The sequence below is a fragment of the Parasteatoda tepidariorum genome, chromosome 4 (genome assembly GCF_982258835.1).
Source record: "Parasteatoda tepidariorum strain Cologne lab strain chromosome 4, Ptep-v5.0, whole genome shotgun sequence".
Taxonomy (NCBI): domain Eukaryota; kingdom Metazoa; phylum Arthropoda; class Arachnida; order Araneae; family Theridiidae; genus Parasteatoda; species Parasteatoda tepidariorum.
The window spans coordinates 13,288,464-13,315,136 of record NC_141758.1 but is presented as its reverse complement, the minus strand read 5'-3'; the positions used below and the strand labels follow the sequence as shown (position 1 = coordinate 13,315,136).

At 32.1% G+C, this 26,673-nt stretch overlaps 1 protein-coding gene across 1 annotated transcript; it reads left to right on the top strand.

Moving 5' to 3' along the window:
- The first annotated feature begins 5,443 nt into the window (after positions 1 to 5,443).
- On the top strand, positions 5,444 to 26,119 carry LOC147810703 (putative inorganic phosphate cotransporter). The gene is made up of 10 exons (XM_087160691.1): positions 5,444 to 5,861; positions 8,618 to 8,817; positions 9,436 to 9,675; positions 10,611 to 10,794; positions 12,530 to 12,657; positions 13,641 to 13,790; positions 21,176 to 21,308; positions 21,860 to 22,015; positions 23,892 to 23,977; positions 25,200 to 26,119. Exons 1-10 carry the CDS (start codon positions 5,738 to 5,740, stop codon positions 25,449 to 25,451), a joined length of 1,653 nt encoding a protein of 550 aa, XP_087016817.1. The 5' UTR covers positions 5,444 to 5,737; the 3' UTR covers positions 25,452 to 26,119.
- Positions 26,120 to 26,673: the final 554 nt, after the last annotated feature.

Sequence of the window (26,673 nt, the reverse complement as noted above, 5' to 3'; positions counted from 1 at the left end):
AGTGAACTGCGATGCGATATAGTAGCCACCAATTGAGTTTCATCACTATTCAGGTAATAAATCCAATCACGTAAGATGGCTACCTACCATCACCATGGCCGAGGAGGAAAACGGCTTACAGATAGAACATCACGAGTTCCAACGGTTGATGTGGAGAGCTTAAGTCCTGGCGAGCGAAAGTTCTATGACGAAGTGATGGAAATGACAGAGAATCTCAGGAAAAGACAGGAAGAAATGGATGAGTTCCTGAAAAAGGCGCATAGACAACTCACGCCAGAACCAACTGAGGACACTGAATTTCAAGATGACAGCCTAAATTCGGAACAGAAAAGTGTAAAGACAAACACGGATTCAGAAAGCACAACCAAAAGTAATACAGAGCCCCCTCCAAAAAAGCGAAAAAAGAAGAAGAAAAAGCGAAGTAAAGCCAAAAATATTAAGGATGCAGAAATCACGAATACAGAATGCTTCACTTCTTTGCCAATAGCTGCCGCCACCTCCTTGCAACTATCTAAAACAACAGCCAACTCTGATATAGCCCCACCCATGGAAGTTCCCAATGAAGAAATAGACACACCCATAACTTCTGCACAAGCACATCCAGTCATGCACATCAAAGTTTTGCTCCGTGGACTTTCAACAGACTACAAAACAGATGAGATCTCCCAGCAACTGGCAAAAACTGACATCACAACTCATAAAGTCATACAGTTTAAGAGAAAAGTGGGCGTGGCCTATAGGCTCCTCCCACTTTTTCTCATAATTCTAAAAAATACAGTGCAAAATCATCAAATCAACTCCATCACCACTATTCAAGACTTTCCTGTCAGAATAGAAAGATTTAGGGGGGGTCGTGGACCAATTCAATGTTTTAATTGCCAGGCATTCCACCACACTCAAAGATCCTGCAACGCTGATTCAAGATGTGTGAAATGCGCTGGCAATCATCGCTCCCATGAATGCAGAAAGGACAGACACACTCCACCAAAATGTTGCAATTGTAGTGAATCCCACACCGCAAACTACACTGGGTGCAGAGCCCGCCCAACTAGGAAGAGCTCTCGCCTGATTCCAACAACAACAGCTGGTATGGCTCGTAGACTCGTCATAATAATAAAAGAACTACAAGAACTCATAAAGAATGAAGGGGTACTCCAATTACTGCAAAGAATCATTAGAGAAAATGCTCCATAAAGTCATTGCCATGCCCAATTTCGGACCATTTATTCTGAACTTTCGCATTAGTGTAATATTTAGATTTCAAACTCTTCTACAATGTAAAAGTAAAACAGCTCAATCAAATTGCAAATTGTATCCGATAGATAGCGACACCAATGTTAAACAAAACTTCTGTAAATTTATCATTTTAACATGCTATATTTGTTTTAAAAATTAAACTCTAACTTATTAATACTAAATTGCCAAATGTATCTGTATATATATCGATTTTTTTCATAACTATATCACAACTTATGACTGCATCAAATTTAAATTCCATTTAACGTTAAAATATCAGTTGCACTTGTTCATATTTTAAATTTTTCATTCATATTTAAAATTCACAACGTATGATTGCATTAAACTTAATCCCATACAATGATTCAACACCAACTGTGCTTTATTATATTCATGAATAATTTTTTTGATTATTTCATAAATCATGATTCATATTAAGTAACAATTCATGTTTAATTTTTCAAGCAAATATGTTTGATCTTTTATTTTATTTTGCTACTTTAATGCTGCATAAATCAAAATGTTTGTAATTCAACCTGTAAATTATTTCATGATGTATGGGTTAGGGGCCGCTACGCGGCCCAGGCACCCAATTTTTTGTTAAATAAAGCGTAAACCAAACAATGCTGCCACTGCCTACCATTTACGTTAAAACTATTTAAAATATATAAAATGTAGTAAATATCTGATTTCGATCTCTTTTTGGAGAATGTAAACTATTTGAGGAAACCACATTTTTTCCCTCGTTGAAAAAAAATTACTTTTTAAAGCTAACGTACTAAACCAACGCAGCTAAATATTGCTTTATTGAAATTACATACATTTGCAGGCTTCTTTGCTCAATTTAAGCTTATAAACATTTGACAAATAGAAGGACATATAGAACAATTTACAGAAGGACATCACGAAGAATACATCCAGGGTTATGGCTGGGTTCGAACCCGCCACCTCCGTGCTTCTCAGCGCAGCTAAACTGTGACAAAGTGGCGTAACCCTTTAATTTATTTCGAAGTGGTGGTGAGTAAAAATCCGATAAATCGAATTTACTAAATCGAAAATCTTTCATTAAAAGATTACCACTCGAAAACAATTTTCTGCTGTCTGGAGCATGTCAGCATCGCTGTGGAACCACACAACGATTTTTTTCTTCTTCTTCAAAGGTATAAAATGTAAATCTATGAATATGTGATAAGTTTTAGTTGCTTTTAGAGGATTGAAATGTGAGCTTGGAACTATTTGACTATTTTAATTCTATTCTGGGGTATTAAATTTAAGCGATGAACTATCAATTTTTATCTTCTTTAACCCTTTTGAAGGCCGTGGTAAGTATACTTACCACCACATTTTACAAATTTTAATTTAGGTTTCCATTTATCAATAACTCCAGCTTTCTTGAAGTGTGTTTGAATAAAATTGGTAACCATTTGTCACTTTTAAAAAACGCATAAAAGAATACATAATTCCTTTTGAAGTTTGTAGCATTTAAGGAATTTATTTTATGAATAATGAAAAATAAAAGTCAGTAAGTTCCTAATAGGTCATGTTAAATATATTTTCCACCAAACAAATGGCATTTTTATTAAACTAAATGAGTTTTTTTTATATCAATTACTGTTCTCAAAACAATTTCAATTCCAAAAATACTTTAATTTACCTTTACTAGAAATAAAGGGCCCATTAAAGGGTTAAGAGGATTGAAAAAGACCCTGAATCTAATTTTTATCACCTTTAACGCTGTTTTTCGAAGCTTTATTGTCTCCAAGGAAAATAAAAAGGCCATAGTTTAAGTGCCTTACCTTGAAGCAATGATATGATTTTAATATATACTAGGAGGCTCCGCCCCCTGCTCGCTAACGCTAGCCAACCCCCAAGAATTGCTACGCAATCCTATGTGGTTCACGCCGTGAACCATGGCTCGCTGCGCTCGCTCGCCAATGAACACAATGTTCTAGCACAAAGACATAGTATATTATCATCAAAGACATAGTATTTTATCATCAAAGACATAGTATTGTACTTATGTAGAAGAATTCTATCAATGTTCTTATTGGCTTTTAAAAAAGTATATTAGCTATTTAGATTGTACATGGTGAAAAAATCAAAACATTAGCTAAAGGAGAAACATATTAGCAAAATAAATTATCAAATATTGCACCTAAATTCAACTAAATGTGTATAACAAATTAGTTAATGATAGAAATTCAGAAAGTTTTAGAAATTTTTTTTATTATTTAAAAATATAAACTTTAAACCCTAACTTTTCCTTGTGAGATAATAACCCTCAAAAAGTCTTTAATTTTCAAGAACACAAAAATTTGTTTTATCGCCAAATGAAATATTTTTTGGTGCTCAACATTATTGAAATCAATTTCTATATCAATTAACATTTGTGATAAAGTACATAACATTTCAGAACAAAATAAGGATGTTTTACATACAATAAATTAAAATGCATGGCGGTTAGCATTACCCGAGAAATACTTCGTGGAGGTCGCCATGCTGCATTTCTAATCGGGGAGTTTTGATTTTGGCAGTTCCCCTTTCCTACTGCCAATAGAAGTTTCAATTAAATTTTTTCCAAAAAAAAATTTTTTTCTGCAAAGCTCTAAGAAATTAACACTAAGCATTTAGAATTTCTTTGAAAACACAATTATAGACTTGGCATCTTAGAGCAATTACTGAAAGGCTGTCAAATGACTTAACTCTTGACAGGCCAACATAAAGTTGTCCATGACTAAAAACTTGCTTAGTCAATACTAAACTGATTTTCTCAAAAGTCTGACCTTGTGACTTATTTATAGTCATGGAGAAGGCCAGCCTAATTAATTCCTAATTGAGTTTAAATTAAATATTATCATGTTTTTAGGGCATGAATCTGAATTGAGCAACCTGATAATGCTCACTCTGGTTATTGTTTCCGTTTTTAAAAGCGCTATACGTTGAGCCACCTCATGTGACATTTGCCATGTGACATTTTTAGCAGCGATCATTGGTCGATTTTCTAACGTTGCCATTCGGGGAGTTGCAATGAAGCTTTTTTTTGGTGCCGTGTAAGAGAAATATATATATAGATTACCATGAAGAATTATCTGGGCTTTAGTACAGACTAATAACCATAAGTAATTTTAGAAGTTATTAAACCTTTTTAAGAATCGCCAATTTGGCGGCATGTTTCCCTTTAGAAGAAACTTATCAAAATCACTGCCTTCATCTCAGTTTTTGCAGATTTTTATGAGCCCTGATAATGCTGTATTGGAGTAAATTTGTAAATGTTAAAAAATTAAACCACAAACGCTTTTTATTTTCACAAAACTGTGGCTTTTTCCCATAGTTACGTTTTGCTCCATTTTTTCAAAATAGGCGTAGACAGCGCTGGCTTTAGAAAGGGTAAACTTCACCTAACAGTCATGAGTAACAGTTACAAACTCACAGCAGTTATAAAAATAGCATATTATTAGCCAGAAAAGCATCATTTCATATTACGACAGAGCCTAAGAAAAAGAGCCTAAAGGAAATAATGCGCATTCATTTGTATAATATGGAACAATCTAGCCCAACTATTTAAAACTGAATCATATCAAATGTTTTTCACTTCTATTTAAAAACATTTATTTTAATATATTCGTTATTGCAAACAGGAAATAAAATTATTTATAAGTATTGCTTATGAATTATTAAAAAAAGGAATCATAATACTTATGTATTTCATAATTTTTGTACATAAACCTAAATTAAAGTTTTAAATTATTGTATTTTTAAATAATTATAAATTAATTCCTTCTTAAATACATATTTTATGAATGCACCATAAATTTAGATTTCTTAAAATTCTTCTATATTAGTGTTTTCCGTTTTGTTTAAATAAAATTCGTTTGTTACTGCTATAGATGATTTTCAATATAAATAAAATTTAATTGTGTGCCATTAATATGCTGCGGTCAATCTGAGATTTATTTTAAATTCTGAAACTGAATATTTATTTTCATTTACTACATTTTGATCAGTATATTATCTCTTTTTTAAACAAAACTACATTAATCAAGTAGTATAAAGCTATCATAAAAGTTGAATATAACAACAGGTGCGTCAAATAATTTCAACAGTAAACAATAAATAGTCTTGTTTTTAAGTATTGTCTTAAAACACTTCAAAATGAATTGCAGCACTTTTCTTATTTAAGCTCTATATTATTCTCTTTTTGGGTCATTCTTTCGATTTTCAATAACACAATATTTGAACAGCTTTATCTAAATTAAATAAATAAAAAGTCTTTTTACTGCTAAGAAAAATAGTTACATCAACGTCCACGCATCATCAATAAACTGCCCCATTAGTCATTTCGTATCTACCACTTTATTCCGTATTGAATTTAGTCATGTTTAGTCAAGTAGACTTTTTTTCGTTCATAATATGTTAGAACTTATTTCCTTTTACATATACTTATTTCCTTTTCTCTAAACATTCTTATGGAATAAAGAGCTTTAAACAATTTTTTTTCGCAATGTCTTCTGTCCAAAAGGGGCAATATTCTTCTGTTCCAACAGATAACGGTAAATCGAATGACGTTTTGCCTGATGTGACTTTTAAACAAGACCATGCTCATGAGAACGAAGAAAAATGCACAAGTAAGTAATTTTATAGGATTTTCCATAAGTAAGAGTTGCGTGCATACTCGATTATTAATTACAATTAGATTTTTCTTTTTAATTGCTCTATTTCAAATCTTCAAAAGACTCTTTTCCGGAGCAATGTAGGATTGTATAGGTTCTTCCATAAATAAGAAATGTGTTCACACTCTATTATTACAATAAGACCTTTCCTCTAATGGTTCGATTTCAAATCTTCAAAATCCTCATTTCTTAATTTATTCAAGAGCAGTGGAGGATTGCATAGGATTTTTCATAAATAATATGCGCGCAGTCTACTCAACTTTTACAATAACACTTTTCTTCTTATGGTTCTACTTCAAGTCTTCAAACGGCTCATTTCTTAACCTTTTCCGGAGCACTGTAGGATTGTATAGGATTTTCCAAAAATAAGAAATGTGTGAGTATGCAATATACTCGACTGTTACAGTAAAATTTTTCTTCTAATGATGATTCTATATCAAATCTTCAAATGACTCATTCATTAACCCTTTAGCCAGTCGGACAGTACTAATTCAACAAATGTTACAAACCACTGAAAATCCAAAGATAATTATTTTTAAACGTTTAGCATTCACTGTTCTGTTAACAACAAAGTGCTTAAGTATACTGTTTTACTTAAATGTACTGTCTAAAGCCACACTTACTAATGTCCTTCCAGACTCTACTTTCACCCTTTTATTTTAATTAATGTAAATTAAATTATATATCCTTTCATTTTGCTTTTCTAAAATATATTTTTATTAAAATATAATTTTATGAGAATATGATTTTCTGCACTACAAAGAGCCAAGGATTGAACCAGCGTTAATTTGGTGTTAATCTTTTCTGGAACAGTGCATCAAGTCTGCAACATTTATTCGAAAATTATTGCCAAGCACTAAAAATTGAAACTATTTGCTTCAAACCGTTACCCCTTTTTTAACAATCGCTATTATTTTAATAATTTACGAATCAATTATGTCTCTACACTATAATTCACCATCTAAGATTGCTGTTGCTAAAGTGCTGCCTGTCAGAAATTTTCTATGAAAATTTTCTTCCAAAAGGGTTAAAGAAAAGTTTTAAATGATACTTAGATGATCATGATACCTTCTAATTTGTGCGGAATAACCGTGATCTCGGAAGGTATTATTCCAACTGGTAAAAATAGCTAACTCCGCGGAGCAAGTTCCTTTTTTTTATTATTATTTATAAGTTTTTCAACTTATGTATTTCCAGTGTGGGGATTTCTAATCTGAAAATAATTTTTTTCGGATAGCAAAAGATCGTTTTCAGAATGATATTTTTAGCTTAGTTTATTTTTTGTCTGAATGTACAAATTAAGTTAACCGCTTGTTACAAGTACATATTACCACTTTTTTCATATAGGTGTTTTTATGTTTGATCACTTTTAGGGACTGGGCGCTTATGCAGAAATACCAACTTGCTCCATTTTGTAAAACAGTATATTCTAGTGGTAAAGAAATTTTAGTTATTTTCAGTTTAATATTTTTCATTTTGAGTCATTTTTTCACCACTACAAATCAAATATTCAAAGTATCATATACATTGAAAATTTATTGTAGCTATCTCATGGTGACACTATTAAAAAGAGGGCGCAATCATTATTGCACAATTTACTACTTAATTTGCTACCAATTTATTAAAACTTCTGCGGAAAGTGGAGTAATTGGCATCCCTGTTAACCTCTTCGAGACGGACGAGTCATATATATGCATTTTCAGGGTGGCAACAGTCTGGGTAAAAAAAATATAACTGGTAGCCAAAGCTATTCGGCAGTTCAATTCTGGTGGGGTAATAATAGTTTACTTAATTTAATTCACCACTACTTGGTTCGAATTAAAAATTATATAGTTAGACTTTTGAGAAACATGGATTGGATGCGTTAGATTTTAAGCAAAAGCAAAAATGAATCTGTTAAATTAGCTATGCCCGAACTTAAGTTACCGCTTTTAATTTTTTACCATCTTGATTCTTATTTTGTACGAATACATTTATGACTCGCCAGTCCCGAAAAGGTTAATGTGCTCAAAAAATATTTATATAATATGTTTTTGCGCCATGTCAAGGTCTTCTGGTTAGGCAGGATTGTCATCTTTCAACGCTTTTTGTAAAAAAATTTCCAGTGGTAGCTTAGTTAATGAAATATTCTAAATGAGGTGTTTATAAAATGTTGGCAAATATTCTGAAAGCTTTAATTTTTAAAATCTTCCACTGTATACTTAGTAGGCCTGGTTAGATGTTTCTTTATTAAAAAGATAAGCTGCTATAGTTACCCATTATTCTCCTTATAAATTTTTCCATTTAATACAGTATACTCCGAAATAAGGAGTACAATTTTTTTTTTTAAAAAGTAGATTCAAGTTTAAACTATTTTATTTAATTGTGGACAAATTGAGTTTTCCTTAAATTTTTCAAACTAATGATTTGTTTAGTTTTATTACATAGGAAAAAAATTCTCCTGCGGTTAGCACCTCCGATAAACGGATGAATGATAACGGGCATGTATTAGAAATACATAAGATAAATAGCTTTGATTTTAGCTGAATCAAAGATATATTCTTCAAACCTAAACGTTACTGTACTCCTTCATGACATTACTTTTTTATGTTATCACAGAATTAAATATACAGCGTTACGGATTTTTGGTGTCAAGAAATTGTTGAAATAGCATTCTTAAATATTTGATATTATATTAAATAAATAAATAAATTTGATTTCTTTATTTTCAGTCATCCCGATGCGTGTAGTGTTGGTCATATTGGGCTGTTTTGGCTTTATTACATTTTATGCAATGCGTGTAAATCTTAGCGTGGCAATGGTTGCCATGGTTGGGAAACCTCGTCGAGTGGCCAATGGAACAAATGAAACATTACAAACATGTCCGGAACTTATAAATTCGAGGAATGTCACCAAAGTAGAAGAAACTAAGGTAAGGAGAAATTTAGTACAGCATACCTGCCAACTTTTGATCAGTTCCAATATGTTTTTTCCCAGTGGTAGTAAAATCGAATTAAAATTTCAATTGTAAGCAAAAAATACGTTATATTTTAAAAGGCGTTAGATGACAACCATGATTGTAACACATATTAAGGTATATGCTCAATTTTTATCAGAATAGTGGTGATCAAAATCATTTAAAAAATAAGCTTATAAAAGAAAAAATAGTATATATTTACTACCACTTTAAATATAAAAATTAAATTTTACGCCAAATGCGTAAAAGTTGGCAGGTATGGTACAGTTAAGAAATGATAATTGGCTGCCAACTATTACGAAAACAAACAGGTGTTCAAAGGCTAATTTGAAATTTTAAAACCTATTTTAAAAACATAAGAACATGGCCATGTCAATGAGAACTTGGTTATTTAGTATCTAGATGTTTAATATGTTTGTTTTAGTAGTGAGGAACTATTTTTTTCAAAAAAATCTAATTAATTTTAATATATTCTTTGTTTCACTATGTTCAACCACTTTTTTATGGAAGTTCCAAAATTATTTTGGAAGCAGAAATATGTGTATAAATATGATTATGTATAATGTTTTTTAGATAATAATGGGAGAATTCGATTGGGATTCTCAAATCCAAGGGCAAATTCTGGGATCTTTCTTCTATGGTTACCTCTTCACTCAAATACCTGGAGGAATTCTTGCAGAAAAATGTAGCGCAAAGTGGGTAACTGGATTTGGTATCCTCGTAACTGCTATTTTTACATTGTTGACACCCTTAGCCGCTAGATGGAGCATTTGGACATTGATGGCTGCTCGCGTCATAGAAGGACTAGCTTCGGTAAGTAATTAAAAGATATTAACAGTTGCAGTTACTAGTAAAAGCAACACAACGGTTGAAAATGTAAAAATCAATTCTGAAGAGCATTAAAGGATTGATACCACTGATAGCTCTAAAATAATATCGCCCTTTCAACAAAATGGCGGGGCCTGAAAGCGAGATGGAAAAGAGAAAAAAACTGGCAGTAGAACTATTTTAAAAATAGGTAATTTTTGGGAGGAGTAAAACTATTCTTAACAATAAACAATTAATTGCTATTAATTTTTTCTCGGGGAGGAAGCAATTCAACCTATAAATTCTACCCCTTAAAAAAATGGTAGTTTCGAACATTTAATTATTCCAGATAAAAAGCTAAAAATAAAATTTATTTGATACCAGTTTTTATTCTTTTTCGTCTTTATAAATATGGACTTTCCGCCCTGAAACTGGCGCGATGAAGTCCATAAATCAAATTTTACGTGGCATTTAGCATATAAAATTTTAACTTTTAAAACGATTATTTCTGGAGGAACATCAGAGAAGCAACAGCAGCGATAGCTTTTTGGAACTGTATGTATTGGTCATTCTGAAAAATATCACCATAAGGAAAAACGGCTTAATTAATGAATTAAAAAGAGAAGGAATTACACTTTTCAAAATAATTAAGCCCGATGACAAGGCTGAAAAAAGCAACAAATAAAAAAAGTTACACACAACACAGCAGACTAATAAACTATTAAAATACAATCTAAAGGAGACAATAAATCATTAAAATCTAAAATATGAACCTCATTTATTTTTCATGTTTAATGATGATTTTTTGCATTTATGATTAAACAGTTGAAATTGCAGTTATAAATCCTCTTCTATCATTGCAGTAAAATAAAAATAAATTAAAATTTTTGTTAAAATTAAAAAAATTTGAGAAAATTTTAAAAGGAAATCTTGCTTTATAGGGTGTTGTACCACCGGCAATGACCGTAATGATTAGCCAATGGTCGCCAAAGAATGAGCGAAGTAGAATAACGACTGCGATTTGTGTAGGAATTATGGTTGGTACCGTCATTACAAATCCCATAACGGGAATATTATGTGAAAGCCCTATATTTGGTGGATGGCCCTCAGCATTTTACATCTTTGGTAAGTGAATCTTACTCTAGGAAACATTCTGAGTCTCACTGTAATGCTAAATGTTACGACATTTTCCATCCTTTTTACTAAGCTGACCAGTTTAGGCTTCTAAAAGGTTATTGAAGGAAAATCAAACACGTGGAAAGAAATTAGCGATGTTTCTGGACGATTGTTGTAAGGTCAAAAAGTTCTTAATCTAATTCTGCTGATCCTCCATAAAGGAATTGTTGCCAGATGGATTTCTATCTGTTGGTCTGAGAGGAGTATTTTATTTACCCTCCACCACCCAATGGAAAACTGATGCAACAATGTACATAAGCAAACAATGTACCCGGGCAAACAATGTACATAGGGTAAAAAGGTTAGCTTTCGTAAGCATAATATAAACCAGTATCCCAAGGTTTGGTGTGGTCCCTATGTATAAAGGAAAAAAACAATACTTAAAGGCTCAGCACTTGAAAATCTTGAAACAGGTTTCCACCCTCCTCTCCTCCCAAGCACTAGTGGGGTTGGGGAGAAGAAGAAAATTCTTCTGTTTTTATTTATTATTGGTCTGCTCTAAATTTTTACACTATAGATCAGTGTTTCCCAAAGTGTGGTACGTGTACCCGCAGGTGTAGGGGAACAGTTTAGCGGGGGTTCGCTTTCTTATGTGACATATCTTGAAACAAACGATAATTTTCAAAAAAATTTTAAAAACAGAGCTAGACATGAAAATTTATTGCGTATTTACTACGATTACGTAATTTTTTATTGGCTATTTTTTGTAGAGTTAACAGTTAATAATTAGTGGTGTCAACAGCCAGTAGTGATTTTTAAATTTTGTGCAATTTTTTTATTGTAAAAAATATATTTATTTTCTTATTAGTGGTACACAGCGTTACGAAAAATTTAGAAAGGGTATATATATATATATATATATATATATATATATATATATATATATAATATCATTTATATTATCCATGTTGTTTAAATCTGCTAACACATTTTGACATAGTAAGAATAAAACGGTGACAGGCGGAAGGCAGCTTACTCAATACATTTAAAGTTGTTCAAAAACCGGTTCACAGATGACGTCCTTCTTGGCTGTCACTTTGCTTCTTATATGCATGCCTGGTTCTGTCATTCCTGAGTTCTGTTAAACTAAGCGTGTTTAGCAACCTGTAAGTTGCTTTTCTGCCATAGCATATAGTTTGTCTAAAGTAAGAATTACCCTAAACATTCATTTGTACCAGTGGTGGTGACTATTGTAACGAAGCATAACCATTTCAAGTAGGGGTGTGGGGTCATTGTTTAGGATAGGTTTTGGCTAGGGTCGGCGAGGGAAAGGGAATCTTTTTCTTCGGTCTATAGTGTTAGCCCTAGAGTAAAGAGAAGCTACCCTCCCTGAAATGCGCTATTCTTGTTTCCATAGCAGCAGACAGTTTCAGACTTTGTGGCGGGGGAGCTCTTACCGTAGACAAACTATACCAAACCGAACAGTTCCCCGAGTTAGTTTCGAATTCTGAAAGCTGATGGACTTCTTCTCCTTTCTATATTCTTACATCTGGAGATGCACTCGATAGGGGTTACAGGCTCCCCTGAGAACGTCATAACAATAAAAAGATTTTTTTTAAAAAAAGAGTGCATATTTCATGTTAAAGCTAACTATTATTCACGGTGCATATAAAAAAATTTTAATTAAATATATTTTAAACAATTCATTTGTAGAAATCACCCTTATTGAATAATTTTTTTTTAGGTTGCTTAGGATGTGTCTGGTTTCTTTTGTGGGCAGTTTTGGTTTATGAAAGTCCTGAAACTCATCCTTTCATAACAAAAAAAGAATTAACATTCATACAAGCAAACATTGATAAAAGAGCTAAGATTGTAAGTCAATCAAAAATTTTACTTTAGTGAAGAAGAATCTTTTATGTAAGTTCTAAGAAAAGAAGTCTTTTAAAGTGTATATGGATGGTGTTTTCTACACTACGGTGCACTGCAAGATTTTTACTACCGGTGTATTTTGAGGCCATTTGGCTCATAATGTGATCATTGTTTTTGAGATTATTTTCAATAGTATTTCTTGTAAACGTGTATTTGTTACCTGGTACATTATTTGCGCTTAAAAAAATTTTATATGTATAGTCATTTGGAGACCTGTCATTTCAAAACGTGAGAATTATCATTTGAAAAAAAAGAATCGAGATAACACACATCTTACCTTATTAACAATATACCCACTTCAAAAATTAAAACTAAATGATAATTTGTGAAATGAACTTAATCTCACAGCTCGAACAATATGCTAACACTAACCTATGATAGTGCACGACTTGCAGCAAGACAAACAGTAAAAAACAAGTGAAAAGAGGCCATATCGGGAGTGCCAAAAAAGCGAGTTCTCTCTGAATCTTTTCACAACTTTTTATACATCATCTTTTAATAGATTTTATCATCTTCTTTTTATAACAATGCATCTATAAATAGCTAAAACAAATTTTAACTTTAAACTCACCAGAATTACTCATTATCATTAATATCTTATGAAATACAGCAGACTTGATCAAATTTTTTTATCAAATACATAATTATATATTTGGAAATATCGCCTAACAGAATGAGCTGCAGTAAGCAGCTCTATACTTTCTAACCGGAAGTTGAGCAGATCAGGAGCTCGAGAATGTTTTTGTTTACATTTATATTGAAAAGTCTATACATGCACTGCGAGCCTTATTTAGTTTCGATGCAACATGTAGCATCAGTCAGAATTTTCGATTATAGATGCTTAATTTATATCACTTAAAATTGAAAGCTTTTTATGGGATCTCAGCTTTAATAATGATGATTATTTTTATTTTCACTTTTTCTAGAACGTTAAAATTCCATGGAAATCCATTTGGACATCGTTGCCAGTGTGGGCGGTAGTTATTGGTCATTTTGGACACAACTGGGCATTTTACACTTTGTTGATTATGGCACCAACATATTTGTCCAATGTTTTGCATTTTGATTTAAAGAATGTAAGTTTCAATAAAATTATATCTATTTTCTCTTAGCATTCCAGAGGAAATGCATATTCTCTCCTACCACCTATAAATAAGCTACCACAATAAGTATGAACCTAGACGTAGACCAAGCCCAAAATAATTTAAAAAGTGGTCACTATTGTCCCATAAGGCTTGTGGAATTTTTAAATAATTTAATTTTATTTTTAAGAATTTTGGTGATCAGTTTTCGCACAAATATTTCGTTAACCTATACTTTTTAGTAAATAGGAATTAGTTACAGCATATCTCAACAGTTTTTAAATTTGTCTGTGGCCACCCTGATTTCGCATAAAAGACGTTTTTTTAGACTTTCAAATCAGTATTACTTGCAGTAATAGCAATATAACAACTGAAATTATTATTGCAAGCAGAAGATAATCTTTCGGCTGCTTAATATTTATAAGGAATACTGACTGACTTTAGTATATATATTTATCATCTTTATATGTGTTAATTGAAAAATTATAATAAATCTACTTTATTAACCTTTTGCGTTCAAACAGAATCAGGGTGGGGGAAAAAAGAGGTAACTTAAATGCAGGCGATACTGATTCAATAGACATTTTTTTCTTCATTTTATTTCGTTTTAACGTATCTAATCGATAGGTTTGACTTGTCTTTCAATTGGATTCTAAGCATCTGACCACGAAGCGGGCCCCTCACGTCTTCATTGGTGTTAGTGCCCTAGGGCAGTGTTCCCTAAACCCCGGTCCGTGGATCAAATGGTGCCGGGCCGCCCATTTCATTGAAACTGAATTTATACCCCAAATTAAAAATATCTGTGTTCCATTAAAATTTTATTTATTTAAAAAAAAGGGGCCCCCAAAGGTAGTGACATAAATTTTTGTAATGTATCATTGTCTCCGATTACCCCCAGATGGAACCGTCTTATTGCAAAGAAACAAGCTTAGGGTTCTCATTGATTTAACGTTCTAGTAAGTTAAAATGCTAAATCACTTTATATTTATTTTTTGGTGTAACAGTATTTTGTTTTGAAGGCATGTTAAAATACAATTAAATTAAAATTAAAATATGTAATTAAAATATTATATATTAAAATTAATATATATAATTAAAAATTATCTAAAATATAAACAATCAACGTCCTCCCCCCCCCCCTCCTGGGGGCCGTGGTAAAATTATCGAACGTTGACAGGTCCGCGGGGATAAAAAGGTTGGAGAACACTGCCCTAGGGTAACTATAAGTTGGCAAGTATGTCCTTGCATTCATTTACGCCAATATGTCAGTTACCTTCTTAGGCATTATCACGTATGCATACAGACCAACTGTCACTCTTTCCGATTATGGATTTTCCAAGTGCTGTTAAATAATTAACACAATACAATCTTTCTCAAAAATCTACTTTTTTTGTCAGTTTTATTCTCGTTATGGTACATTTTATTATGCTTTTTTATATTTTTTGTAATTATTTATATGTAGTGGTGTACAAAGTTATTTATAATTATTAATATAATTCACAATGTTTGATGGGATAACCTGAGTTTCGCTACCACTTTAAATATGAAAACAAAATCCTCCGGAACAACCGGAAGAGTTAGCAGCTATGCACATGAAACTAGTACATTAAAAAAATTAATATCATACCATGCCCTTGTATTCGTATGCAATGGTGAGCGAAAAAAAATATACTAGAAAAAATAGATTAATTTGATCTCTTTTTTCAATTTTTATCAATTATCTGCGTTTATTTTGCAAAATTTAAATTATATTAATTTTTTTACCACTTACAAAATCTATACCTAAAAGGGATTACGATACTCATATAAAACACGCATGCTAGATTTCACCATTTACCTGCCCAACTCTTATTTTGTACTAATGGAAAAAAGTTTCTTTGTGAGAAATGTGGAAGAAAGTTTAAATTGAACTTTTCTTCAGTTAGTAACTAATTTTGTTTTTAAAAAAAATGCATCAGTTGTTTGATTTCAAAAAGCAATAGATAATTGATAAATTTTGGTTGACAGGAACATTCAGTTTTTCTAAGTGCTAAGAATGTAAGATCTGAGTTACCATCAATCTTTAACATTTTGATAAAGAGACATGTTCCAAAAATGGAACTTAGGCATTTAAACCGTTACATAGTTTCCTACAAAACTTGTAAAAAGAAACATTTTGAGAAAAATTATAAATTGATGAGGATGTTAGTTTGCTAGACTTTATTTCCATTTCTAAAATTCCCTCAATTTTGCAAAAAAGTTGTCTTATCTGTTGTTTTTCTTTAGTTTAAATGTAATAATCAACTAATTTCATTTTTCTCGACACGACTCGATCTGGTTATTGGTGAGGTGCCAGACCGAGCTAGCCGGCACTAAACCTCTAAATCTATAAGTTGCCCTATGGCAACTGTGACTAATGTCATAGGTATTTGGAGGAAATTAAGGCATTTATCGGCTGTATTAGCATGCAGTGGTGTACAGCTCAAGCAATGATATTAGTTTAAGATATAACGTTAACACTAGGTTTACGGACGTTTCTTATATACATGAACACGCATTAATTTGACGCATGAACAAATACATATCACAGCACTTACAGAGGTGCCAACTTGCTCCAGGCTAAAAGTGGTAGTTTATCAGTGATTCTTGGTTTAATTAATTTAATTTAGTAGATTTTTATCTACCACTATTTCTAAATAAACTGTAGGCTTATTCAATTCGCCACTTTAAATTTGCAAAATTTACTTAGTAGTTATTTACAGTTTTTTTTTAATTATTTTGGCGTGTCCGGAGCAGTTGGCGTCTCTGCACTTAGAAAGCAATGTAATTATATACTATAAGGAAAGAAAATTAAAATATGAGATATATATTTATGAAATATTCTAGTATTTTATTTCTCAATACTCGAGCTAAGCAACCTTCAAAAATTGACACTCTGACATCAATTGACATTCTGCTTTTGTTTCTTCTATTATTGTTTATCGGCAACAGTTGTTTATTGCTTGTTTCATTTGAAATAACGATATCGAATAACGGATCGAAGTATTGTCTTTACATTCCTATTTATTATTGATGTGATGTTTTCATATTTACTCAAAATTTTGTCTAAATTACGATTGCGTCAAATTGACGCATATCCGTAGAGATAGATATACCAGAAAGTAAATTTCAATATTTCAACGCGTTTGAAGACTTCAATATATATTTACAGCGATCAATGGATAAAAGTCATCACAAGAGATAAAATAAAAATGTAAACGGGTTTTTTTCCCTCATAAAATTCGAAATGCGCAGCCAAAAGGACGCGTCCCGTAAAGCTAGTGTTAAATAAAATATCTAAGAAACTTAATAAATATGATGAGTGTACATTTAATTTAACATAGTCATGATGAATATGCATTTAAATATCTATAGGAAAACAATTATGTAAATTTCTAAGGCTGGAGTACTCCCGGTCTGAGAATCACGTTTGTCGTTTGTTTGTCTTTTTTCGAGAGTATATACCGTTCAGTTGTTGTTAATTTACGTCGCACCAGAGATGCACAATGGGCTATTGGCGACGGTAGTATGGGTAACATCCCGGAGGATGATCCGAAGACATGCCATCACAATGTTGATCCTCTGCGGAGGGGATGGCACACCCGCTTCGGTAGCCCGACGACCTGCGCGCGAAGTCGAGCATTTTACGGTAGCACAGTTTAACGAGGACCCATACCGCACACCCTCGGTCCCTACGCAGACTGATCCAAGTGGTCACCCACCCGCACACTGACCGCAGTCAGTGATGCTTGACTTCGGTAATCAGATGGGAACCGTGTCTTACCGATTAGTCCACTGCGGGACTATACCGTTCATCGAAAAAAATTTGAAATTATATATAATTTTTTTTTAATTAAGTAGTAGTATTTTAAATAAATCAAACTACTATTATTACCTCCTCAAATGAACTGCTAAAGAAATCGTTAAGCAAGAAGTTTTTACCTTTTTTTCCATCCTAATTGAAGTAACCATGAGAAGGAGTATATACGAGCACGTCTCTGAAGAGGTTTATCTCAGACAAAAATATTGAAACAAACAATTTGTAACCACTTTAAATATTGAAGGAAAACCTACCCACTCATTCGGGACTTTCAGCTTCTACGTAATCTAACAGTTACTACACAGTGTGTTGATCACTAAGAACATATACAACAATAAATAATACACGATAAAGGCCCAGCTATATAAAAACAAGTTAAGTTCAGCTTCTACGTATTACGTTAATTGGTAGAGGGATGCTGCGGGCGTTTAAAAATGTTAACTAACTAAACATTCACCTCTGTTAAAATTATCAAATTTTTTTAGCATAATATTTTTACTATAGTTAAAAAGTGAATGTAAAGAATGTTTCATATATATGTAGTGCTCCTTCTCTATTTTTTCTCGTAACTCTTGAACCGTGGCTTTTTATTAATCATCATTTTGTGGTTTCCAATTTTCGCAGTCATATTTTAATTATTTTTAATATCCTTTTCTATAAAGATGACAACATAATGAATTCTCTATACTTTTATTGAATGAAGAATAAGGAATCTATCTACAATTTATATACAATTGGAGCAGAGGCTCCGGGACACATCTTTACCATTTCATTTCCAAAATATAAGTGTATACTTTTTTAACGTGTTACATATAATTTCCTTCGGCTCATGTGACCCAAATAATCCAGACCATTTTTTATATCTTCTTTGTTAGGACCGGCGTTCTGTAACATCTTAAGACCAGATGGGCGGGGGTGAGCTAATATCTCAATATGGTTTTTGACTTTAACGGGAATTCGGCTTCGTACTGCGCGGTGTGGATTCATTTTATAAATAAAGATTTCGTCGCCATTCAAGGGAACTTAATATATACGCGAAGAGCCAAGTTAAGTATGTGAAAGAGAAATCTTAATGTTTCTCAGAAACCAGATAAGCTTATTTGCTTATTTAAGCTTATTTAATTCTTTTTGAGTTTAGTCTCAAAAGGTACTTTTAATTTTATTAAGCTATTATTTTAGATATTACATATATATATATATATATATATATATATATATATATATATATATATATATATATATATATATATATATATATATATATATATATATATATATATATATATATATATATATATATATATATATATATATATATATATATATATATAGGGTGATTCATAAAAGGTGGACAAAATTTTAGGAAGTGATAGTACACACCCAAGCAAACAATTTTTATCAAAGAATGCATGGTCGAAAACAAAACCCAAAACCGTTAGAGAGAGTTCAAAGTTATGTTCTTATATAAGGCAAAAACACGCAAAGAACGATAAAGCAAATTTAATGGCAATTAATGGATATAAAAGCAAATTTAATGGCATGTGATTACAATAAGTGATCAAAACAGTGGCTGGCAGCGGCTAATCACGCAGTACAACGGCGAAGAAAAGACTGGCGAACATTCTGAAACACACCAGGCATATGTGTGCAACAGGCATAACTTCCCCTGCAGCAGCCGAAAGCTTGGGGACAAGTTCTTCTTCAGGTTCAATGGGAGTCTTATACATAAGAGCCTTCAGTTGCCCCCACAGAAAGAAATCGAGACATGAAAGATCTGGCTATCGCTGTGGCCAAGCTAAAGGACCACCAAGATAAAGGCTCTTCTTCCCATAACATGCAAATAATAACTCGCAGCGCGGTAAATCGCAACAGGAATGGAGCTTTCTCGTTTCATGAAACAACTTTCCACATGCGCCAGCTCCTTTGCGTTTTGTTTTCGACCATGCATTATTAGATAAAAAATGTCTGTTTGGGTGTGTACTATCACTATCTAAAATTTTTATATATACGAGGGTGTTTCGAAAAGTAAAGATACACTGTACGCCAGAGGAAAAGAAAAGTTTTGGCGAGCAAGTTGGCAACACAGGTTTTAACCTTGAACCGTTAGCTTTATCCTCGCCGTCATTCGGCATTTCAACGTTGATTCTGGTTGGAGTAGGTCGTGTTTAAAATGGCTGCGGCGATTCAGAATCCCGCCAAATGCGAAGTGCGCTCCGTCATACGTTTTCTTCATGCAAAAGGTCAAAGACCAGCGGATATTCACAAAGAAATTGTTTCTGTTTATGGGAACGTTATGAATAGACAAAATGTAACAAAGTGGTGTCGTCATTTCTCTGAAGGTAGGACCGATATTCATGACGAACAAAGAACAGGTCGGCCATCTGTGATCTGTGATGCCCTTCTTCAGAGAACGGAGGAAGCAATTCGTGCGAATAGACGTCTCAAATTGAAAGAATTGCGTCAGATCATTGTCAATGACAACTCTTTATGAAGTTGTGACTGTCAAGTTAGGGTACAGGAAATTGTGTGCGCGCTGGGTTCCAAAAATGTTAACAGAAGAACACAAAAAGAAAAGGATGGGCTTTGCACTCGACTTCCTCACACGCTATGCAGAAGCAGGTGATGAGTTTCTTGATCACATTGTGACAGGTGACGAGACGTGGGTTTATCACCATACACCTGAATCCAAGCAACAATCAATGCAATGGCGCCATTCGAATTCACCCAAAGCCAAGAAATTCAAAACTTCGATTTCAGCGAAAAAAATCATGGCTTCTGTTTTTTGGGACAGACAAGGCATTCTTCTGTTGGAATTTATGCCTCCCGGAACGACAATTAATACTGCTGCATATTGCCAGACTTTGAAACGTCTTCGAAGGGCAATTCAAAACAAACGCAGGGGAATGCTGACAAATGGAGTCCGCTTGCTTCATGACAACGCTCGGCCTCACACAGCGCTCGTAACCAAAGCACTACTCAAACAATTCAAATGGCAAGTATTGGACCATACGGCCCGGACCTTGCGCCCAGCGACTTCCATTTATTCCTTTACCTGAAGTCACATCTTGGTGGAAAATCATTCCACGACGATGATGAGATCAAAGATGAAGTTGAAATGTGGTTCCGACAACAGGCGGCAACCTTCTATGACTGTGGGAAACAAAAGCTTGTGCACCGACTTAACAAATGTTTGGATAACGGGGGTGATTATGTCGAAAAATAATAAATAATCGAGTTAATAAGATGTAACTGACATTTTCTAAATAAATGTGTTTTTTAAGGAATGCGATCCATTGTATCTTTACTTTTCGAAACGCCCTCGTATATATATATATATATATATATATATATATATATATATATATATATATATATATATATATATATATATATATATATATATATATATATATATATATATATATATATATATATATATATATATATATATATATATATATATATATATATATATATATATATATAATATACTATACGAAGCTGTGGTGCTTCGCTTTAACTTCGTTTTTTCATATTTCAGAATGGAATACTATCTGGCCTGCCATGGTTGACTATGACATTGTGTTCGATATTGGCTAGTTTAACAGCTGACGCAATCAGAGCCAGTGATCGACTCGAAATCACAACGATCAGGAAACTCATGACCAGCATTGGTATGCTCCAGCCTCAGTTTTGATCTTTACATCCAATTTTTTTTTAATTTCAAAACAAACCTATTTCTTATTAACGTAAAGAACTCCGTATTTGGCATGAAACCTAAAAAATGTCTCAAAAGAAAACTATTTATTAGTAGCGAAAGAAAAAAACTCTGTATTTGGCATGAAACTTAAAAACGTCACTAAACTATTTCTTATTAGCGAAAGTAAGAAACTGTGTATTTAGCATGAAACCTATAAATGTTGCAAAAGCAAAACTATTTCTTAGTAGCGAAAGAAGAAACTCTTTATTTGGTGTGAAATCAAAAATATCTCCAATTCATTCGCTAATGCTTAATGTTTTGACAGTATTATTTTCCTTTAATGAATAGTTGAAATTTCATTTTATGAAAAACACTAAAAATACAATAAAAAGAAATAAAATTAAGGGATTGAACATTGTTGTTAAGCACTATTTATTTTGCATTCATTTGTGGTGTAAACTAGTTTTAATATTATAATTTAATAAATATTTAATTACAGAATGATGCATATCTTTTTTTTTTCAGCAATATTTTTACCAGGAGTTTGTGTTCTTTCCATTGCTTTTATCGGATGTCATCCTATCATTATAGTAGCCGTCCTCTGCTTATCCTTTGGATTTAATGGTTTTATATTTTCGGGTGTCCTCGTTAATCACGTAGATATGAGTCCACAATTTGCTGGTGAGTCATGGGTTTGAACTAACGTTTAATTCTCATTTCACGCAATTTATATCTACGACAAACGTCAAATGTTGTGATATTCATAAGATATGCGTTTATACTCATAAGATATCCACTACTTTAATTTACACATTTACGTTAAGATACTTATGTTATAGCCATTTTAGTGTGTATATGTTTGAAATAAAGATATATTTTTAAAAAAATACTTCACAAGTGCATTGTTAATAGTGTACAATTCCTCAATGAAGACTTAAACAAAGGGACAATTTTTGCCATTTCCTCTTTATATAAATCGATTTAAATGGAAGACACTGATAAAATTTAGGTTGCACGTAAAATGTTTTTAAATTCTTCTGAGAAAGTAAAAATACTTGTTGAACGAAACAGCGTCTTTAAAGTTAGTATTTATCAATTAATTGATCAGAAATTCTAATCACAGTCGGAAAATCTAGTGGTCAAAAGAGACTGAATCAGTAATGAAGTAAAGTTTCTTATTTGTAATCAAACTATTACAAAATTTTTTAAAAAAATTATACACAATATAAATATTGAAACATTTCTTTGAGAAATGGCCCTCTAGAGGTGGTTGTATACGTTTAGTTCAGCCATATGCACTAGAATTTAAATTTGCTTCATACTTTACAACATGCCATTTTGAAAATTTACATTTGCGAGCAGTCTGTATCAAAAATAATGCAATAGAATTTCGTAAAAGTTTGGTTATGGCAACATGAATCAGTGGAGATATCCTTTTAATAAACATTTGGTGACATAACTACCACGAAATGGCACTCTTAAGGTTTGACGAGAACATACACAAATAAAAATCAATTAATATACAGTGCGTATATCAATTCTCCATTCACAAAACATGCTCCACATGATATTCAATAAAAGACATCCACGGAATTTCAGATTGGAATTTCATATTTAATTGTTGATGAATATACCAGTTATGATCCGATCACTGAATTCAATCATCGTTGGTTGTGGTCAGTACTTGGAAAGATAACCACCTAAGAACAACGCGTGCCGTTAGCAAAATAGCGTTTAAGTCATGGTAGTTCAAGCCATGGTAGCATTTACCTCCCTATGAGGTGAACTGGGTGAACCCGCCTCATACCGACCACAGTGCTAACGTAAAATATCCTCAGTGGTAGGAGGAGCAGGGGTTAGAGTCCTCTTGCCAACAGGCTAACTGTAGGAGATTTTCGTGTTCCTCCTCTCCGTGTAACGTTAATTTGCGTTAGATCCATCAGAAAGCCCTCTGCGAAGGCAAATTTCTCACAATACTTCATTATCCAGGAGTCCCCTCGTCTTCTGAATTGGTTTCAAAATTACGAGGCTACGGGAGTTGAACATTGAAACATTGATAGTCGCAAACTCAAAATTGGGTCGGCTGCATAGCGACATAACAAATAATAAAAGTAAGTTAAGTAAAAGATGTAGACGAGAAAGGATTAATTTTTTTAAAAATTCAATGTTCGATACGGTTCTGTACATTCTAACTTATGTGGGAGAACTTAGCTTAATTTTAACTCGCCATTTTGCTTATAAACGATGAACTGACCCTGACGTCATAGATCACATGGAGTATCTGTGATCTTCTTCTTCTCGAAGTGCAAGTAAAAATTTTTTACCCAAACATACTCGTTACCCATTAGAAAGGAAATATTTAACATGGAAGTAAAATTATATGTGGTATTAAAAATATTGAAAAACACGGTGTTTGAATTGTCTCACTAGGTTGAGAAAGTTTTAACTAGTTTCTCAATTTATAAGTATAATTTAGTAGATTTTTACTTTTTATGAATAAATATTTAAAAAATATATAATCAATATGTTGCATTAACTGCCGCGTGTTAATTTTCAGGAACATTGTTTGGAATAACAAATACCGCTGCTACGCTACCGGGATTTCTAGCACCAACATTGATTGGAGTAATTCTGAAAAGTGGAGTGAGTTATTTGGAAATCTAAACTGTTAATTTCAATAATGATAACAATGATGTGGAATTTATTAAGAGAGAATTTTAAGGTCAAATATTGTTTTAGTCCAAATAATCTGAGTGACTGATTACAGTGACTTTGGTAAACTTCCCAATCAAGCTATTGCATACATGCGGTGCAATCTCTCTTGTACATAAACACATGCCCTCTTTCAACACATGAATGGTCATGAGTTATCTTATTATCATTAAAATTTACACAAATTAACCTAATTTCCAGTTCCAATCAAATTTACCTACATTCCAAATCGAAAAACTTTCGTTGTTATATTTACTCATCAATGCAAACAGCTTATACTGCGTTTTTCTTAAAATTTTGGCTTATTTCGGCAAATTTTCAAAAGTTAAACAGTTTTTATTTTGTATTTAAGTTTTCTGCACTTCTTGGGACAGCTTTACTGTCAGTAAAAACCAACTATAAGTATTTTGCGTTGAAATATTTTTAAATAGTTTATACCTTGTTATTTAAATTTATTAGCATTACTTGTGACAGATTAGCTGTAAGTGAAAACCAACTGTTCTAAGTATTTTGCTTTGAAGCATTTCGAAATAGTTTCGATTTTGTATTTAAATTTTCTCCACTTCCTGGGACAACTTTGCTGTAAGTGAAGACCTTTGCTAAGTATTTTGCATAGAAGCCTTTTTAAATATTTATTATTCTATACTTAAATTGTATGCACTTCTTGGGACAGCTTTGCTGTAAGTGAAAACCAAATTTGCTAAGTATATTTCACTGAAGTGTTTTTAAATAATTTTGCATTTAAATTTTCTACACTACTTAGGACAGCTTTGCTGTAAGGGAAAATAAACGCTAATATACTTGCATAATTAAAGTTTCACTCAGAATTTGTCGATTAAATATTTAAAAATTCAAATTAATTATTCTTTTAAATACGCAAGGAAATCAAAATCTTTAGAAAATATTTCTTAACAAAAAATTAAGATCATAAACTTTTCTTAGTTACTTTTCTTGTATACTTTTCTTATACTTTTCTTTCTTATATTTATTAATTAACGTGAAAAACATGTCTATGTTCTTGCATTTTAGAAACTAAATTAGCAAGTATACATTTTCGCTTCAGTTTCTTGGGTTAATTCGGTCTGTTACCAAGCAATGCTTTAAATATTCTTGTTCTTCATTGATAATATATTTAAAATTATTTTATTTTCAGCAAACTTTGAATAACTGGGGAATCATTTTCATGATGACATCTGCTATTTATTTCATCGTTGGCATATTTTACATCATATTTGCTTCTGCAGATCTGCAGCCATGGAACAACATTAACGAAGATAGACATTCAAAAGAGTTGCCAAAATCTGCAGTTTCTTTTAAGAGCCCGTCTTCTTACAGCGTCAAATACATCAATCATCGGAATGATGAAAGAAGTGACATCTTAGCAGAAGAACCATTAAATAGATAAAAATAAAAAGAACTTCATTCACGATAATTAATATTAACATTGAATGATATTATCATTAAATGATATCATTAACTTAACTCTCTGTACACAAACGGAACAAAAGTGACAGAAAGTTTTTTTTTCTGCATGTTGATGTTAAAGACAATACATAGAATAATACAATACATAGAATGATGTCGAAGACAAAACGCAGAATACAGAAAATGTTAAAGACAATACATAGAATGTTAAAGACAATGGCAGGATGTTCGACTGAATGTTAAATATCGCATGATTCATATTGTATTTTCAATATTTTATTCCGAAGATACAGTAAGAATGTTAAATATAGCATGATTCATATTGTATATTCAATATTTAATTCCGAAGATACAGTAAGAATGTTAAATATAACATAATCCATATTGTGTTTTCAATATTTTATTCCGAAGATATAGTAAGAATGTAGAAGCCAATATGGCCCACTTTCATCACAGCATTTTTACAAAATATCTAAATCGACAGTGAGTTTAAAGGAAACAATTTTTTTTTTAAAGTAATAACGTTTATTTCTTCTCATTCACGTCTGGTTTGTCTTGAACATGGGCGTCTATTTTTGAGTGCTTGAAACATGTCAACTGTTGTACCCAATCTGTATAGTTTTGAAGCAAATGAAGCTTTACAATCAATGTAGTTTTATAACATGGTGTACCTAATGTTGTTGTTGTTTATTTTCGAGCATTGATGCTTTTTTGAAATATGCCTTAATTATCTTTGCGTGTTTTGGCCTTTTTAAAGCCTTTGTATAGTGAATTTTAATATTCATCAAAAAATGACTGGGTACTGTTGCTTAACCCAAATTTTCAATTCAGAAATATATATACTGCGAAATCGCCATTTTCACTAACTTGAATACAGTGTAACTCTGAAAATAAACAATTCTGCAAAAAAATAATAATAACTAGGCACCAGTATACTAATTACACTCAAAATATATACTTAAAAAAAATAAAAATAGAGAAGTTGTTTGTTCAGATAAACCACTTTTTATATGCTCGAGAACTTTTACATTTTCTTTAATTTTATTGTATCTTTCTTGCATTGCAGTATTTATTTGTAAGGTTAATTTAATGTATTTTGAAAATTAAAAAATATATATATATACTAAGTGAAGAGCCTTAACATTAATTTTTTCAAGCAAAGTAAAATAAAACGAATCTAAGTTTCCATTCCATAAAATTTT